Source organism: Aquarana catesbeiana, linkage group LG04 (assembly GCF_042186555.1).
Source record: "Aquarana catesbeiana isolate 2022-GZ linkage group LG04, ASM4218655v1, whole genome shotgun sequence".
In the NCBI taxonomy this organism is placed as follows: Eukaryota; Metazoa; Chordata; class Amphibia; order Anura; family Ranidae; genus Aquarana; species Aquarana catesbeiana.
In genome coordinates, this window is record NC_133327.1 from 272,271,502 (window position 1) to 272,288,692 (window position 17,191).

Here is a 17,191-nt window from a genome sequence, read left to right on the forward strand (position 1 = left end):
ACCACTTTAATCCTTACGCCGCTAGTATTAGTAAATGAATGGAAAAGTATATAAAACATGTACTTTTTACAAACCTTTTTTTTTTTTTACATTTCTTCAGTTACTTCCTGGTTTCAAGCCCTAGGCAAATGATGTCATACATCCCAGGAGTCTTCAGGAGGGGTTTTCTCAGCTAAGCACACCCTCTTGTGTTCATCCCTGAGCTAAGAGCATATGGATTCCAGGAAAAAAAAATTCACACAAATCATCTGCCCCTACTCAAGATGGCCACAACCAGACCTGCTAGGGACTGTTTTTCAAAATGATTTGACAGCAAACCAAGGGCTCTTTCACACGGGCGGTCCGCCCGGCGGACTCCGCTTTGCTCAGCGGGTGATCAATCCGCTGATCCCCGCTGAGAAGGCGGCTGACAGGTCTGTCTCCACTCACTGTGCAGAGACGGACCTGTGAGAGCCCTGCTCTCCTCTATGGGAGATCGGATGAAAATGGACCGCCTGTCCGTTTTCATCTGATCCTCCAGATGGATGGAAAATAGGGTCTCCATCTGTCTGGATTTCATGGACAGGATAGGATCAGATAGCGGCGGATGTCAGCGGACATGTCACCGCTGACATTCGCCACTCCACAGGAATGAATGGAGCGTCCAATCAGGTCCGCCTGAAAAACTGAAAGGTGGACCTGATCAGAAAGCCAGTGTGAAAGGGCACCAAAGTATGGAGACATAGATGGATGGGCAAGGTTAAAAAATGCGTTACATAGCATTTTTTGGTTTGTGGTTCTCAGATGCAGTGTAGTTCCGCTTTAAACTGCAAGATGGGAAAAAATCATCACAGATGAAATAATGAACCGGGGCAGGATTTGTTTTGTAATGAAGGAGATAACAACATACGCGACTTAACATTAACACAGTGGTTAGGTGGTTAGCACTTCCACCTAGCAGCACTAGGCACTACCTGTCTGGAATTTGCATGTTCTCCCTGTACCTGCCTACTCCTAAGATATGCTGGTGGGTTAATTGGCTCCGGTCTAAATTGTCCCTAGTATGTGTATGTATGAATGTGAGTTAGGGATCTTAGATTGTAAGCTCCTTTAGAGCAGGGACTGATGTGAATGTACAATATATGTAAAGAACTGTGTAAATTGTCAGAGCTATATAAATACCTGTAATAAATAAGTTACATTCTTGTTTTGAGATTTAAAACAAACCAAATAGTAGAGTAAAGTATGGTGCTTTTAAATGAGAAGTATAGCCAAAGTTTTTTTTTTGCCTGAACTTCTCCTGTGGATCACAGGAGTGTAGCTCGTTCTGCACTCCTGCGACCCGGTTTCAGCAGACAGTGGGCTGAAGCCGGCTGTTGGTTGACGTCACAGATCCGGTCCAGGCTCTGGAACCATCCCGACCAAATGGTCAGGATCCACCCAGAATCCTGGATCGGCGCCTGGCTCAGCCTCTCAGCGAACTGCCAAAAGCCTGAGCCAGCCGCTCCACCCTGGAGTGAGGAGCAGAAAGCCGCTGACTGACAGTTATGTCTCTCTGCTCAGAGCAGAGGGGAGAACTGATTGATCAGCAGTGTTTGATCGCTCTGTTCTCTGTGCAGAGCCAGCGGGGGACAAATGCAGCATTGGATTGATGCTGCATCCACCTAGGTGAGTATACATTTTTTTTTTTTTTAAAGCCATACTTCTCTTGTAACAGTGCTTACACTTTGCAGGAGGGAAAAAAAAAACACAACATATGAAAACACATTGTACATTATAAAAGTAATAGAATAAAAAGCACTTCAGCATCAACTGCATTATATAGCCACATACAGCACCAGTGGTCAACAACGTATAATGAAACAAAAACACCCTGTATGTCTCGGCTATAAACCTTGCCTTTATTTTTAGGAGGAGCTCCAGGCTTCCCCCCAAAAAAATTAAAAGTCAGCAGCTACAAATACTGTAGCTGCTGACTTTTAATATAAGGACACTTACCTGTGCAGGGAGCCCGCAATGTCAGCACCTGAGCCAATTCTTCAAACGGCTTGGGGTGCAAGCGCCGGCATCTTCACTAAGAAAAAAACGACAGTGAAGCAGTCAGGCTTCACTGCCAGTTTCCTACTTTGCATGCGCGAGTTACGTTGCACTTTCTGAAGGGTCCCGCCGTCTTTTGGGACCTGTGTGTTTGTCCCAGAAGGCAGTGGGGGGGGGGGGGGGAGGCCAGACATACTTGAAGATTGCTGTGGCGATCTTTGGCAATCTTTCTAGGAAGAGTGGGAGCGGGTACCTGTTAGAGCTGCACGATTAATCGTCAAGAATCGTTATCACGATTTTTTCCCCCTTGCGATCTTGACAAAGGGTTTCCCGATCTTTTGGTATGCAGAGAATTTTCTCTCTGCCTCAAAAGTCAAAGTCTGAGCAGTCTGCCAAGTTTTAAAACATTCTATCAGTGGAATGTTAAGTCTAAACATTGTATCAATTTGTCTTTTACTTCAAAGGAATAGACTTCTGTATGTAAATTAGGAATGTTTAACCACTTAAAACACTTAGGCCTCTTTCACACGGATGATCCGTATGTCCGTTTTTCATCCATCCGTTTTCGGATGAAAAACGGACATACAGTCATCCCTATGGAGCGTCGGATGTCAGCGGTGACATGTCCGCTGACATCCGACCCCGCTCCGATCCGAAAAGTGTAACGGAGGAAAAACCTACTTTTCCCTCCGTTTTCGGATCGGATCGGATGACGACGGACACTACGGACCGTCATCATCCGATCCCCCCATAGGGGAGAGCGGCGCTCTGACAGGTCCGTCGCTGCACAGCGTGCAGCGATGCACCTGTCATCTTCCTGCTCAGCGGGGATCGGCGGAGCGATCCCCGCTGAGCCAGCGTGTGTTCACGGGGCGGATCATGACTGATCTGCCCCGTGTGAAAGAGGCTTAAACCTTTTTCTGATAGTTGTTGTTTTCAAGTTAAAATCATTTTTTTTTTTTTTTTTGCTAGAAATTGCTAGACATTACTTAGAACCCCCAAACATTACATATACATTTTTTAGTAGAGATCCTAGAGAATAAAATGGTGGTTGTTGCAATATTTTATGTTACACTGCGCAGCGGTCTTTCAAATGCATTTTTTTGGGAAAAAATAACTTTAATGGATTAATAAAAAAAAAAAACTAACCAGTAAAGTTAAGTAAAATTAGCCCAATTTTTTTCGTATAATGTGAAAGATATCACGCCACAAGAATCGTGATCTTTATTCTAAGCAAAAAAATTGTGATTCTCATTTTGGCCAGAATCGTGCAGCTCTAGTACCTGTCAAAACCAGGTCCCCCCCCCCCCCCTCCAAAAGTGCCAAATGTGACAGTGGAGGGAGGGTGCAAACAAGTGGAGCTTCCCCTTTTAGGTGGGGCTCCGCTTTAATTTACAACTACTGTGTTTTTGTTCATTGGGTTTTTGTATATTGCGTTTTTGTTTCCATCCCGCAAAGTATAAGCACCATTAAAGCCCCATACTTTACTATTACTAAAGTAATTATTACTATTATCTACTATGGTTTCCTATATACATTGGTGTGGTGCTGTAAACACCCTAAAACACCATTGTTTACAGAATATTGTTTTGTGGTTTAATACCACTGAGCTCCAACCCACCTCTATATATAACCTTGGCACTCCCCTAAAACATCCACACTTCCTGCTGTGGGACAAATATGTAGGTCCCTTTCTAACCCCACAAGGCAGTGGCGCATGCCTTAGCAATCCATTACCAGGCCCAAGCACTGTACTACGAACTCTATGTAGACATTTCTGATAATATGCAACTAGCGACTTTCAGAAAAGTCAGGGAGCAAGCTATTGCATTGGATCATGGACATGCAGGAATTCTGAGGGATGACATTCTTTCTAGAATTTCTTGATAACAACAACAATCATCAGTCCTGTGGCAATTAAACACTCACCGCAGGACCCTCGCCTGTAACGTAGTGTACAATGACCTGGAACGTCTCGTTCGTTCGCAGGGTTTCAGGCACAGTGATGGTAAGCGCGGAGCCATAATCTGTAAACTCTTCAACCCTAAAGTCCAACGGAAAGCAGCAGGTGGAGTGAGCGGGCGCAGAGTCGCTGGCACTATGGAACTCACATGGCTGGCTAAAAGTGCAAGGCAGTGCTTCCGATGCAGGAATGTCCGTTAAGGAAAGGGGAGCGGGCATACTTGAAGTGGCAAAGCCGCTGTCGGGGGTCGGGGACACGAGAGAGTCTGAGGACCAGCATGACGTAGAGGAGCGGGAAGACAGATCAGTGGCGGGGGAAGCAGTAGATGTAAACGGAGCCGAAGCAGAACTTTTAGGGGAAGATCCTGGAGGCTGATGACCGTTGATGATGGGACAACCCGTACCAGCAGAAACGTGGTCTGTAACGTCACCTGGCACGAGGTGTGGCAAAGTGGTAGAACTTTTTGAACGTGGAACAGACAGGTCGAGGGGTTCCGGGGTGAGCACCGGTGAAGATTCCGCTGTAGCGGGGCTCACTGTAGATGATTGAGGGGTGGCGTAGGATGAAGAGTCCATGGTGGTAGGAGAATAGGAGGACCCCAAGTCTTGTTTACATTGGCACCCATGGGTGGGGTCCTCAGGGTTCCAGGGGTGGTGAGCACTGTAGTCATTAGGAGGACATGAACAAGGTCTCTCGTTCTTCTTGCTCGGTCTCCCCCCTCTTCTACACCGGACAGAGCTGACTCTAAGCACCGGGTGAACGTCCAGAACCAGAGCCGGCCCGCCCGGCACCACAGGGCTCAGCTCAAGCACCAAGCAGCCAGACAGTTCCCGGCTCTCGGGCCGCAGCTCCAGCCCCAGGTGGAAGTGACGGAGCCGGTAGAGCTGGAAGCTGGAGGCCGAAGCTGGGTCAGGGGGTCCCGGCTGAAAGCGCTGCGGGGAGTCCGGGCCTGGCCCGGGGTGGAGAGGGCGGCGGCAGCAGCACAGCGCCGGGCACCGGGCAGCCGACGCCATCGGACACGGGACGACGGTCGGGTCACACTATGTAAAATCCATCGGGGCCGCAGAAGGCCTAGACCGGGAAGAGAGACAGCCGACACCGGCCGGGACAGGAAGTGACAGAGTGGAGAGGCGAGGCCTGGCCCGGAACAGCCCACCCGGTATGCAGCGGCTCCGTCCCCGGGACCGGGTGTGTGTGCTCCGACTACTGGTTACACGACGGCTCTTGGAGCGCTATAATCGCCTACTTCCAGAGAGCTGTACACGCCCGGGACCAGGGGAGAGCTGTCAGTAAAGTTGTACGAACCGGCAAGGCACGGGCCGCCGCTAGGTGGCAGCATCTCCCATTCCCTTCTCACTCGCAGATGGGGCCGTACAGGTGACCGGAGACAGCCCAGATCTCCTGTAGAGGTCACAAGGGCTGATCCTCATTCTCTACCCTGCCTGGCAGAAATAAAAAAAATTGAATAGAACTAAAGGCAAAACTTTTTAAAATGTTTTAATTAACCACTTGCCAAGCCAATTCTGACACTTCTCTCATATATGTAAACATTTTTTTTTTTTTGCTAGAAAATTACTTAGAACCCCCAAACATTTTTTTTTTAGCAGAGGCTTTAGAGAATAAAATAGCAGTTGTTACAATTTTTTATGTCACGCTGTTCGTTGCGCAACGATTTTTCAGTTTTATCAGTTAAACAAGTATATATATATATATATATATATATATATATATATATATATTTAAAACCCAGGTTTTTTTTGTAAAATATGAAAGATGATGTTACACTGAGTAAATAGATACCTGACATGACATACTCTAAAAAATGCACATTCGTGGAATGGTGCCAAACTACGGTACTTTAAAATCTCCATAGGCAACGCTTTAACATTTTCTACAAGTTACCAGTTCAGTTACAGAGGAGATCTAGTGCTAGAATTATCACTCTTGCTCTGGCAATACCTCATATGTGTGGTTTAACCGCCTGCGGACCAGCCGCCGCAGTTTTACTGCAGCAGGTTGGCTCCGCATCGTGAAATCATGTAACTGTACGTGATCTCGCGAGGTCCGGACAGCGGGCGCAAACTCTGTGAGTCCGACCGCGGGCCCCACGGACATCGAGTCCGCGGGGATACCCGTGATCGTTTCACGGAAAGGAAGAACGGGGAAATGCTGATGTAAACAAGCATTTCCCCGTTCTGCCTAGTGACAGGACACTGATCACAGCTCCCTGTAATCCGGAACGGTGATCAGTGTCATGTCACACATAGCCACGCCCCCCCACAGTTAGAATCACTCCCTAGGACACACTTAACCCCTGCAGCGCCCCCACCTGGTTAACCCCTTCACTGCCAGTCACATTTACACAGTAATCAGTGCATTTTTAATCGAACTGATCGCTGTATAAATGTGAATGGTCCCAAAATAGCGCCAAAAGTGTCCGATCTGTCCGCCATAATGTCGCAGTCACGATAAAAATTGCTGATCGCCACCATTACTAGTAAAAAACAAAATTATTAATAAAAATGCCGTAAAACTACCCCCTATTTTGTAGACGCTATAACTTGCGCAAACCAATCAATAGACACTTATTGCGATTTTTTTTTTTTTACCAAAAATATGTTGAATACCTATTGGCCTAAACTGAGGAAAAAAATGTTTTTTTATATATTTTTTGGGGATATTTATTATAGCAAAAAGTAAAAAATATTGCTTTTTTTTCAAAATTGTCACTCTTTTTTTGTTTATAGCGCAAAAAATAAAAACCGCAGAGGTGATCAAACACCACCAAAAGAAAGCTCTATTTGTGGGGAAAAAAGGATGTCAATTTTGTTTGGGAGCCACGTTGCACGACTGCGCAATTGTCAGTTAAAGTGACGCAGTGCCGAATCGTAAAAAGTGCTCTGGTCAGGAAGGGGGCAAATCCTTCCGGGGCTGAAGTGGTAAAGCACCGTTTACATTTGTGGGCATGACCTAAGTATGCATTTACCATTGCGCATGAGCACGGGGGGAATGGGGGCGCTTAAAAATTTTTTTTCATTTAATTTATTCCTTTTTTTTTTTTTACACTGTCTCTTTAATTAATTTTTTTTTAATCACTTTTATTGCTATCGCAAGAAATTAAAACATCCCTTGTGATAGCAATACAGCATGACAGGTCCTCTTTATGGAGAGATCTGGGATCTATAAGACCCCAAATCTCTCCTCTACCTTTAACCACTTCCCATCCGGGCCATTTCTGACACTTCGCTCCTACATGTAAAAATCTACTTTTTTTGCTAGAAAATTAGTTAGAACTCCCAAACATTACATATATATATATATATATATATATATATATATATATATATATATATATATATATATAATATTTTAGCAGAGACCCTGTAGAATAAAATGGTGGGTGTTGCAATTTTTTAATGTCACACTGTATTTGTGCAGCAGTTTTCCGAATGCATTTTTTTTGGGGGGGGGGACACTTTCATGAATAAAAGAAAAACAAAACACTAAAGTTAGCCAAATTTTTTTGTATAATGTGAAAGGTGATGTTAAGCTGAGTAAATAGATACTGAACATGTCATGCGTTAAAATTGCATCTGTGCATCTGCATCTGCCCGTGGAATGGCGGCAAACTACGTTCATGACGTTCATGACAATACCTCGCGTGTGGTTCGATTGCTGTTTACATATGCATGCGGGAGTAAGGTATGCGTTCGCATTTGCTCGTAAGCACAGTGGGACAGGGGCGCTTTAATTTTTTTTATATTTATTTATTTTATACAAAAAATTATTTTCTTTTTTTTTTGTATTTTATTGGTATCACAAGGGATAAACAACATCCCTTGTGATAGTATGGGCCGTGACAGGTCCTCTTTATAGAGAGATTTGGGGTTTATTAGACCCCAAATCTCTCCTCTGGCCTCCCATGTAGCCAATCAGACACAGATCGTTCTGATCGGCTACTCATCTGGCCTCTGCTGGCCAGGTAAACAAAGAAGTGGAACTGGAAGTGACAAACTACTCATTGCTTCTGGTTTCCAGGGTTACAGAGAGAGGGGAACAACGTCAGTTCATCTCTCTCTCTGAACAGGGCAGCCATCGCAGCCGACCGCATCGCTCCTGGCCTCCGCAATGGGACCGGAGAGCCCAGGAGAGGTGGGGAGTTTACCCCCTTCTGCCCCCCGCAGAAGTGATCGAGTGGCTAATTAGCCACTCAGATCACTTCTGCCTTGTTCAGAATCGCTGGCTGAAAACATTGATACTGGGATGATGCCTGTAGGTGCAGGCATCATCCCGGTATAAGCACTGAAACCGGAGGACGTCCATGTACGCCCTGCCGGCGGGCAAAGCAAAAGATCAAAAAAGTGTTTTTTATTTTTTCCTTTAACAAAAAAAAAAAAGCCTTGTTTACATGCCGGAGGAAACAGAAGTGACGTTGTGATGTCGCTTCGGTCCTCCAAGGTCATAGAGATGAGCAGAGGCCATCTTGCCTTTACTCATCTCTATTTCAAGCCACCAGCGCTGCCGGATGGGTCCCGGGCTTCACCAATTGTCAGGTAAGACCGGGAAGCCGCTAAAAGTGATCCAGTGACAAATTCGCCACTCAGACCACTTTTATCTTGTATAGAATCACTGGCTGAAAATAACAATATTGGGCTTATGGCATATTGCTACTGCCATAACCCTGGCATTCCACTTGCCAACCAAGACATCATTTGTCTATGGCCCATTCGGCAAGTGGTTAAGAGGGTTATAGCCCCTGTCACTTTTTTGCCATTGAGAAGATTTCTCTTCACTTGCTGTCCTATAGCCAAAACAGGAAGTGAGAGGAAATCCCTCAAAATTGAGGGAATCCCAGGATGTCACCAGAACCATAGCTCCCAACTGTCCCTGATTTCGAGGGACTGTCCCTGATTTGGAGCAATGTTCCTCTGTCCCTCTTTCCTCCTCATTTGTCCCTCATTTTGGTCTGATCCATATAGTTGTATACAAAAAGAACTTTTATTCTTTAAAAAAAGTGTTTCCCAGTGCTAAACCTTTCATTCAAATTCTAAATTGCTGCCTTTGTAAATTTTAAAAGCCAATATAAAGGAATACTAGTGGTAAAAAAAGCCCTTTTTTGTTGTTGTTAATTCTCCTCTAAAGGGGGTGTGGCAGGGGGCATGTCCTATGCCTACATAGGTTTGCTAGTAAGTGTCCATCATTCCCATCTCAAAATGTTGGGAGGTATGCCAGAACTAGTGTCCCCATTCTCCTAGTGTTAGGCCACTCCACTGTGTGAAGATAAGCAGAAGCTACAGGTTCAGAGTGATGACTGGCTTGTCAGTGTTCTCCCAGTTTTGTAATCCTGGCTCAGGGTTGGGAGCTTGAAGTTATCATGTACCTGGAGAAAACTGGAACGTTGTGGAGGCCTCTCCTGCCCAACACACCTGAAGGTGGAGACAAAGTGTGTAAAGGCAATGAGTGGTACAAGTGCCGTAGTAGCTGGCTGATGATGTCCACTCCGTAGAGCTGGTAGTTGCAGTCCTTGGAACAGGATGCAGGAGCAGCTTGGCACCAGAGCAGTAGATGGAAGCAGGACCAGGAGACAGGCAGCAGCCAGCAACAACCAAGCAGCAAGGGACCGAATCAGCAGGCGAAGCAAGTCAAGATGGCAGGCCAAGGTCAGTAACATCCAGGGCAAAGCAGTACAGAATCAGCAGGCAGAGACAAGTCCAATAAACAGGTCAAGGTCAGAGTAATCTGGTAAACAAAGCTGAAGGAAAGTCCAAAGGCAAGCCGGGTTATGTGCAGGTACAGGAGATCAGGTCTCAGGAACAAGCTGAAGACCATTCAGCAACTGCTCATAGTGACAGACCAGTGTAAATAGGCCACTGGGAGCCAAGTGCACACACTAATTGGTATGCACACTTGCACACATATAACGAACTGGCACAGTACATCTAACATTGCCCCTTCGCTTGGAAAAAAATGCATACACACATGAGCAGAAGCACAAGTCTGCGCTGGTTTTCTGTTTCTAGGAATCCTGTTTACCTTACAGAAGGGTTCAAAGTGTCTTGGGTGGGATGAGGCCTTCAATCCTGTGTCCAGGTATTACTGGAGACTAGGGATGGGCCAAACAACCCCCCCGTTCGGTTCACACCATATGCCATAAGCCCAATATTGTTATTTTCAGCCAGAACATGCGAACAGGCAAAAAATTAGTTCGAACACGCAAAAACCGTTAAAGTCTATGGGACGCGAACATGAAAAATCAAAAGTGCTAATTTTAAAGGCTTAAATGCATGGTATTGTCTTAAAAAGTATTCGGGGACCTGGGTCCTGCCCCAAGGAACATATATCAATGCAAAAGAAGTTTTAAAAACGTCAGTTTTTTCGGGAGCAGTGATTTTAATAATGCTTAAAGTGAAACAATAAAAGTGTAATATTCCTTTAAATTTTGTACCTGGGGGGTGTCTATAGTATGCCTGTAAAGTGGCGCATGTTTCCCATGTTTAGAACAGTCTGACAGCAAAATGACGTTTCTAAAGGAAAAAAAGTCATTTAAAACTACTCGCGGGAGTCGCGGCTATAATGAATTGTCAGTCCGGCAATACACATAAAAGTTCATTGATAAAAACAGCATGGGATTCCCCCACAGGGGAACCAAAATTTTTTTTAAAAATGCGTGGAGGTCCCCCCAAATTCCATACCAGGCCCTTCAGGTCTGGTATGGATATTAAGGGGAACACTGCACCAAAATTTTTTTTTAAAATGGCGTGGGGGGTCCCCCTAAAGATCCATACCAGACCCTTCAGGTCTGGCATGAATTTTAGGGGGAACCCCACGACAAAAATTTTTATAAAAATGGCTTGGGGTCCCCTCAAAAATCCATACCGGACTCTTATCCGAGCACGCAACCTGGCAGGTCGCAGGAAAAGAGAGGGGGACGAGAGAGCGCCCCCCCTCCTGAACCGTACCAGGCCACATGCCCTCAACATTGGGAGGGTGCTTTGGGGTAGCCCCCCAAAGCACCTTGTCCCCATGTTGATGGGGAGAAGGGCCTCATCCCCACAACCCTTGCCTGGTGGTTGTGGGGGTCTGCGGGCGGGGGGCTTATCGGAAGCTGGAAGCCCCCTTTAACAAGGAGACCCCCAGATCCCGGCCCCCCCTGTGTGAACTGGTAATGGGGTACAAATGTACCCCTACCATTTCACACAAAAAAAGTGTCAAAAATGTTAAAAAAAGACAATAGACGGTTTTTGACAATTCCTTTATTAAAGTCTTTTTCTTTCCCTGCTTCTACTTCCATCTTCTTCTGGTCTTCCTTCGGTGTTCTTCTTCTTCCTCCATCTTGTTCTTCCCCGTTTCTTCCTCTATCTTCCTCCGCTTCTTCCTCCGGCTTTCTCTTCTCCACTTCGTCCTCTGATCCGCCTCAGTGGGAGTCTCCCGCTGTGTGACGCTTCTGTTCATGTGACAGCTCTTATATAACGGAGGGTGGGGCCACCCAGGGACCCCGCCCCCTCTGACGCACGGGGACTTCCCTATGGCTTTCCCCGTTGTCAGAGGGGGGCGGGGTCACCCGTTTATGTAAAGAAGGGTTGTGGAGATGAGGCCCTTCTGGGGACAAGGTGCTTTGGGGGGCTACCCCAGAGCACCCTCCCAATGTTAAGGGCATGTGGCCTGGTACGTTTCAGGAGGAGGGGGCTGCTCTCTCGTCTCCCCCCTCTTTTCCTGTGGCCTGCCAGGTTGCGTGCTCGGATAAGGGTCTGGTATGGATTTTTGGGGGGACCCCACGCCATTTTTTAAAAAATTTTGGTGCGGGGTTTCCCTTAAAATCTATACCAGACCTGAAGGGTCTTACACCGCATCTAATTCGCAGGACATTTTAAAATACATTCATATGAATGCATCTGGTTCACATATGTGCGTTGCATTCGCACTGCGCATTGCACAAAAAACGTGTGCGTTTTCTGGGCATTGCGGTGCGAATTACGAGCCCCTTATCTTCTATGGGAATGCATCTGCTTCGCAGATGCATTGCGTTCTGAACATGGATTTTCTCCTTCTCCTCAATACACCTCCCCCTCTCCCTCCCCCCTCTCCCTGCTCACTGATCCTGAGCTAAAACGCAGTGATTCCTTTGAACAGGAGATTTTTATCTCCCTACTGAAACCTGAGCTTCAATTCGCACCGCACATGTTTAAAACCGGGCTTAGAAACGTCATTTTGCTGTCAGACTGTTCTAAACACGGGAAACATGCGCCACTTTACAAGCATACTATAGACACCCCCAGGTACGAAATTTAAAGGAATATTACACTTTTATTGTTTCATTTTAACCACTTCCCGACCGGCGCACGCCGATGTACGTTGGCAGAATGGCACGGCTGGGCAAATGGGCGTACCTGTAAGTCCCATTTGAATTCCCCGCCGTGCCATTGGATGCGCGTGTCGGCTGGGAGCTCCGTGAGTCGGGTCGCGGGGCCCGCGGACTCGATCGCTGCGGGGATACCCACGATCGCCTCAGGGAGAGGACGAATGGGGAGATGCTGATGTAAACAAGCATCTCCCCGTTCTGCCTAGTGACAGTCTCACTGATCTCTGCTCCCTGTCTTTGGGAGCAGAGATCAGTGACGTGTCACAGCTAGCCCATCCCCCCTACAGTTAGAAAACACTCCCTAGAACTGACTTAACCTCTCCCCGCCCCCTAGTTGTTAACCCCTTCACTGCCAGTGTCATTTACACAGGAATCAGTGCATTTTTATAGCACTGATTACTGTATAAATGACAATGGTCCCAAAAATGTGTCAAAAATGTCTGATGTGTCCGCCATAATGTCGCAGTCACAATAAAAATCACTGATCGCCGCCATTACTAGTAAAAAAAAAAATTATTAATAAAAATGCCATAAAACTATCCCCTATTTTGTAAACACTATAACTTTTGCGCAAACCAATCAATAATTGCTTATTGCGATTTTTTTTTAACCAAAAATATGTAGAAGAAAAGTATCGGCCTAAACTGAGGAAAAAAAATGTTTTTTTAATTATTTTTTGGGGATATTTATTATAGCAAAAAGTAAAAAATAATGCGTTTTTTTCAAAATTGCCGCTATTTTTTTGTTTATAGCGCAAAAAATAAAAACCGCAGAGGTGATCAAATACCACCAAAAGAAAGCTCTATTTGTGGGAAAAAAAGGATGTAAATTTTTTGTTTGGGAGCCATGTCGCATGACCGCGCAATTGTCCGTTAAAGTGACGCAGTGCCAAATCGCAAAAAGTGCTCTGGTCAGGAAGGGGGTAAATTCTTCCGGGGCTGAAGCGGTTAAGCATTATTAAAATCACTGCTCCCGAAAAAATGTCAGTTTTTAAAACTTTTTTTTGCATTGATACATGTCCCCTGGAGCAGGACCCAGGTCCCCAAACACTTTTTATGACAATAACTTGCATATTAACCTTTAAAATTAGCGCTTTTGATTTCTCCCATAGACTTTTAAATGGCTTTCCGCGGCTTTCGAATTTGCCGCAAACACCCCAAATTGTTCGCTATTCGGCCAACGGGCGTACAGCCAATGTTCGAGTTGAACTCATGTTCGACCCAAACATAAAGCCCATCCCTACTGGAGACCTGCAGGCTGTGTACATGTGCTTGGTCATTATAAGCTAACTGGGTATAGCTTAGGGGCCGTGTCAGGAGAGAACTGTGTACTCCCATTAAGAAAGCTATCCTTTATATCCTTGAGACACTACACTTAATGTTGGAGAGATTCCCTACCCGCAGGACTTAGAAATTCATAACAGCTTTGTTGACATTGTGATCATGTCATCGCATAGAGATCACATGATCCCCTGGCCACTCAGTGCAGCCATGTACCCCCGGGTGTGCATGTGCCAGGCCACATATACAGTATATATACATTGCTGAGCCTGACTGTGCCACCTGTCCAAAGTAAAAGTACTTTGGGTTGGAGATAAGTGCTTATGGAAAAGTGGGCTGGTAAGCCCTTAATCCAGTGTTTCTGAAGTGAACTTCTGGTCCCCAAGGGTTCCGCTGCAATCTATCCATGAATCGTAGGCAGCTGACAGGTAGAACACATCTCCACTGCTAGCCGATTGAGAGCGGTGCAGGGAAGCGGCTGTGATTGTGCTGGTTGTGTCATGCTATTCCCCACTGCCCCTCCTGTCCATCCCAGGTGCTTTCAATGTGACATTACATGGGATGGATAAAAGAGGGGGCCATTGGGGAACAGCACAATACAAGAGGACTCATCACAACCCCTTCCCTGCATTGCTCTGCATTTGAAGGAAACTGCTACCTTAATGTGCTCTGCTCCCATGTAATGTGCCCTGTTGTTGCCCTGCTATGTGCCCCATGTAATGTGCCTTCTGAAGTTCAGCCCAGAATTAAGCATCTGCGCAGAAAAAAAAAAGCACACGTTTTGCATTAAAGTAATACATGTAAATACTGATTATATTTTTTTAATGCTATTTCAAAAAATATTTGTTGTTTTATCATCAGATCGTGGATAACATTAATGTTCCCTGAGCTGTAGATGTAAACATTATTTCAGCGGTTCCCTGAGATCTCAGACTTTTTTGCCAAGGGTTCCTCCAAGGTAAAAACTTTGAGAAACCTTGCTTTAACCACAGTGCGGACTGGCATGACTTATTGAAAATACTCACCACTACTGAGCTAAACACCCCCAATATGACACCCTCTAAGGCCCCTTTCACACATGCGGACCTTTCAGGTCCACCTGTCAGTTTTTTAGGCGGACCTGAACGGACGCTCCATGCACCTCTATGGAACAACGGATGTCAGGGATGACATGTCTGCTGACATCCGATCCACTATATCCAGACAGATGGAAACTATTTTCTATCCGACTGGTGATCGGATTGTTAATTCTCCTTTAAAGGGGGTGTGGCAGGGGGCGTGTCCTACCTACATAGGTTTGCTAGTAGGTGTCCCTCATTCCCATCTCAAAATGTTGGGAGGTATGCCAGAACCAGACGACGGATGTCAGCAGTGACATGTCCGCTGACATCCGATCCACTAAATCCAGACTGATGGAAACTATTCTCTATCCGACTGGCGGATGGGATGAAAACGGACAGGTGGCACAGCAATAAAAACCTGACAGGTGTTCTAATCCCTCTCCACTCTATCCAAAAGTAAAAAAATAAATAATTGCCTTTAGTTATACCTTAACCCCTTCATGACATAGGTAAAACAAATCTTAACTCCTGAACGCAGCTTTGAAACTTTGACATTTGTTTTTACTAAAACTGCACACATCATCCCAACTACTTAATGCTGTGGTGGGCAACTTTCTTGACATGAGTGACCTCAAGTGTGGCCACTGACATTGACAAATGGTCACACTTAACCACTTGACCTCCAGAAGATTTAACCCCCCCACTGATCAGGCCATTTTTTGCGATACGGAACTGCGTTAATTTAACTGACAATTGTCATTGTTGTCATACAACATTGAACCCAAATAAAATATGTAATTTTTTTCCACAAATAGAGCTTTCTTTTGGTGCTATTTAATCACCACTGTGTTTTTTATTTGCGCTATACACAAAAAAGGACAGACAATTGTGGGGGAAAAAAAAAACAATATTTTTCACTTTCTGCTATAGAACATATGCAATAGAAAAAAATCTAATTTCTATATAAATTTAGGCCAATGTGTATTCTGTACACTATTTTTGGTTTACGCAAACATTATAGCGTCTACAAACTATGGCATATATTTATGGAATTTTTGTTTTCTATTTTTTTTTATATTAGCAATGGCGGCGATCAGCGACTTATAGCGGGACTGCAATATTGTGACGGACAATTGGACACTAAATTACACTTTTTGGGAACCAGTGACACTAATACACTGTATTAGTGACACTAATACAGTGATCAGTGGACAAAATATGCAATGTTACTGTACGAATGACCCTGGCTGGGAAGGGGTTAAACCTCTAGGGTGATCAAAGGGGGTTAACTATGTCCCTATCCAGTGTTTTTGTGTACTGTGTTAGGGGCTTTTACTAAGGGAAGAAATGGATTTTTACAAAATGTATCCCCCCCTTATCAGAACTGAGACCTGCCTTGTTTGCATAGGGAAATCTCAGCCCAGTGTGTATTACTGAAGATCGGCGGGTGGCGGTGGTCATCCAGTGCCCGCCACCCGCAAATCAGCTTCTGCTGTGAATAGTCACAGCAGAAGATGCCTACTGGCGGCGTGTGTGTGCCCCCTGCAGGCGAAGTGCTGAATCACGTGTATATATATATATATATAAGTGATTCTGCACAGGAGAGCCACCCTGTAGCAGTAAAATTGCTGTGGGGCAGTCTTAACGTGGATAATATTCAGTGTCTGAGACAGCAGACACACAAAATAATATGGGCAGGGTACAAGAGTTGGTCAGAGACTGCCATATTCTATGGGAGTTGTTGGAGACTGGGGAAGTGCTTTCGGAGACGTAAACAGGGAAATACTTACATGAGACTGCTAGAGACCATTGCTGTAACAAGGCAGTAAGGAAACACAGATTAGTGTCTGCAGGGCCTTGGGAGCTGCACACAAAGTCCCAAAGGGCTGCAAGCTCCCCCGGGCCACAGGTTGGGTGCCAGGGAATTAGTGTATCCAGGCAAATTTATACTTTTTTTTTTCAGAACAAATTGGGCCATCATTTGAAAGTAAATGTTAATGGACATCTCCTGATTTTTTTTTTAAGTTAGGAAAACTGGCCCAAAAGAGTAAAAAATATTTTTAGAAATGTAGCTGTATATTTCCTACTATTACCGTGACCTACCAACAAAATACAACCCAAAACAAATTCTTCTACTCTTGACAATTGTAGTGATACCACTCGTGTATGCTATTTGTTTAGATGTTATGGATGTGTTAATTTTTTTCCTTTATTTTTCTTTCCCTTATTTTAATCAGGTGATCCAGCCAGTAAGTCTGTTGTTTTTCAGCAGAACAAGCTCTCCTGCAAATGTCGCAGTTAGAGTGTTGAGACAAACCATTTACCATTTCAATGTTGCTTGCCAGGACAAGGTGGGGGTAAAAGGGGCACCTGCCATGGGCACAATGCCATCCTTAGGAGGAAGGGGCACTGGGAGATCGTCTGTGCTCTATTCTCCACCTACCTAAATGACAGGAGTGACCTCCGCTGTCACTACTTTCATTTAGGCAGCTGGAGAATAGAGCACAGAGCG

At 45.3% G+C, this 17,191-nt stretch overlaps 1 protein-coding gene across 1 annotated transcript in view; it reads right to left on the reverse strand.

Moving 5' to 3' along the window:
• RNPEPL1 (arginyl aminopeptidase like 1) overlaps positions 1-5,301 on the reverse strand; it is a 43,362-nt gene extending 38,061 nt beyond the window's left edge. The window contains exon 1 of the mRNA XM_073626550.1: positions 3,946-5,301. Within this exon, the coding sequence (XP_073482651.1) occupies positions 3,946-4,992 (1,047 nt within the window). The 5' untranslated portion in view covers positions 4,993-5,301. The remainder of the gene's footprint in view (positions 1-3,945) is intronic.
• Between the last annotated feature and the right edge of the window lie 11,890 nt (positions 5,302-17,191).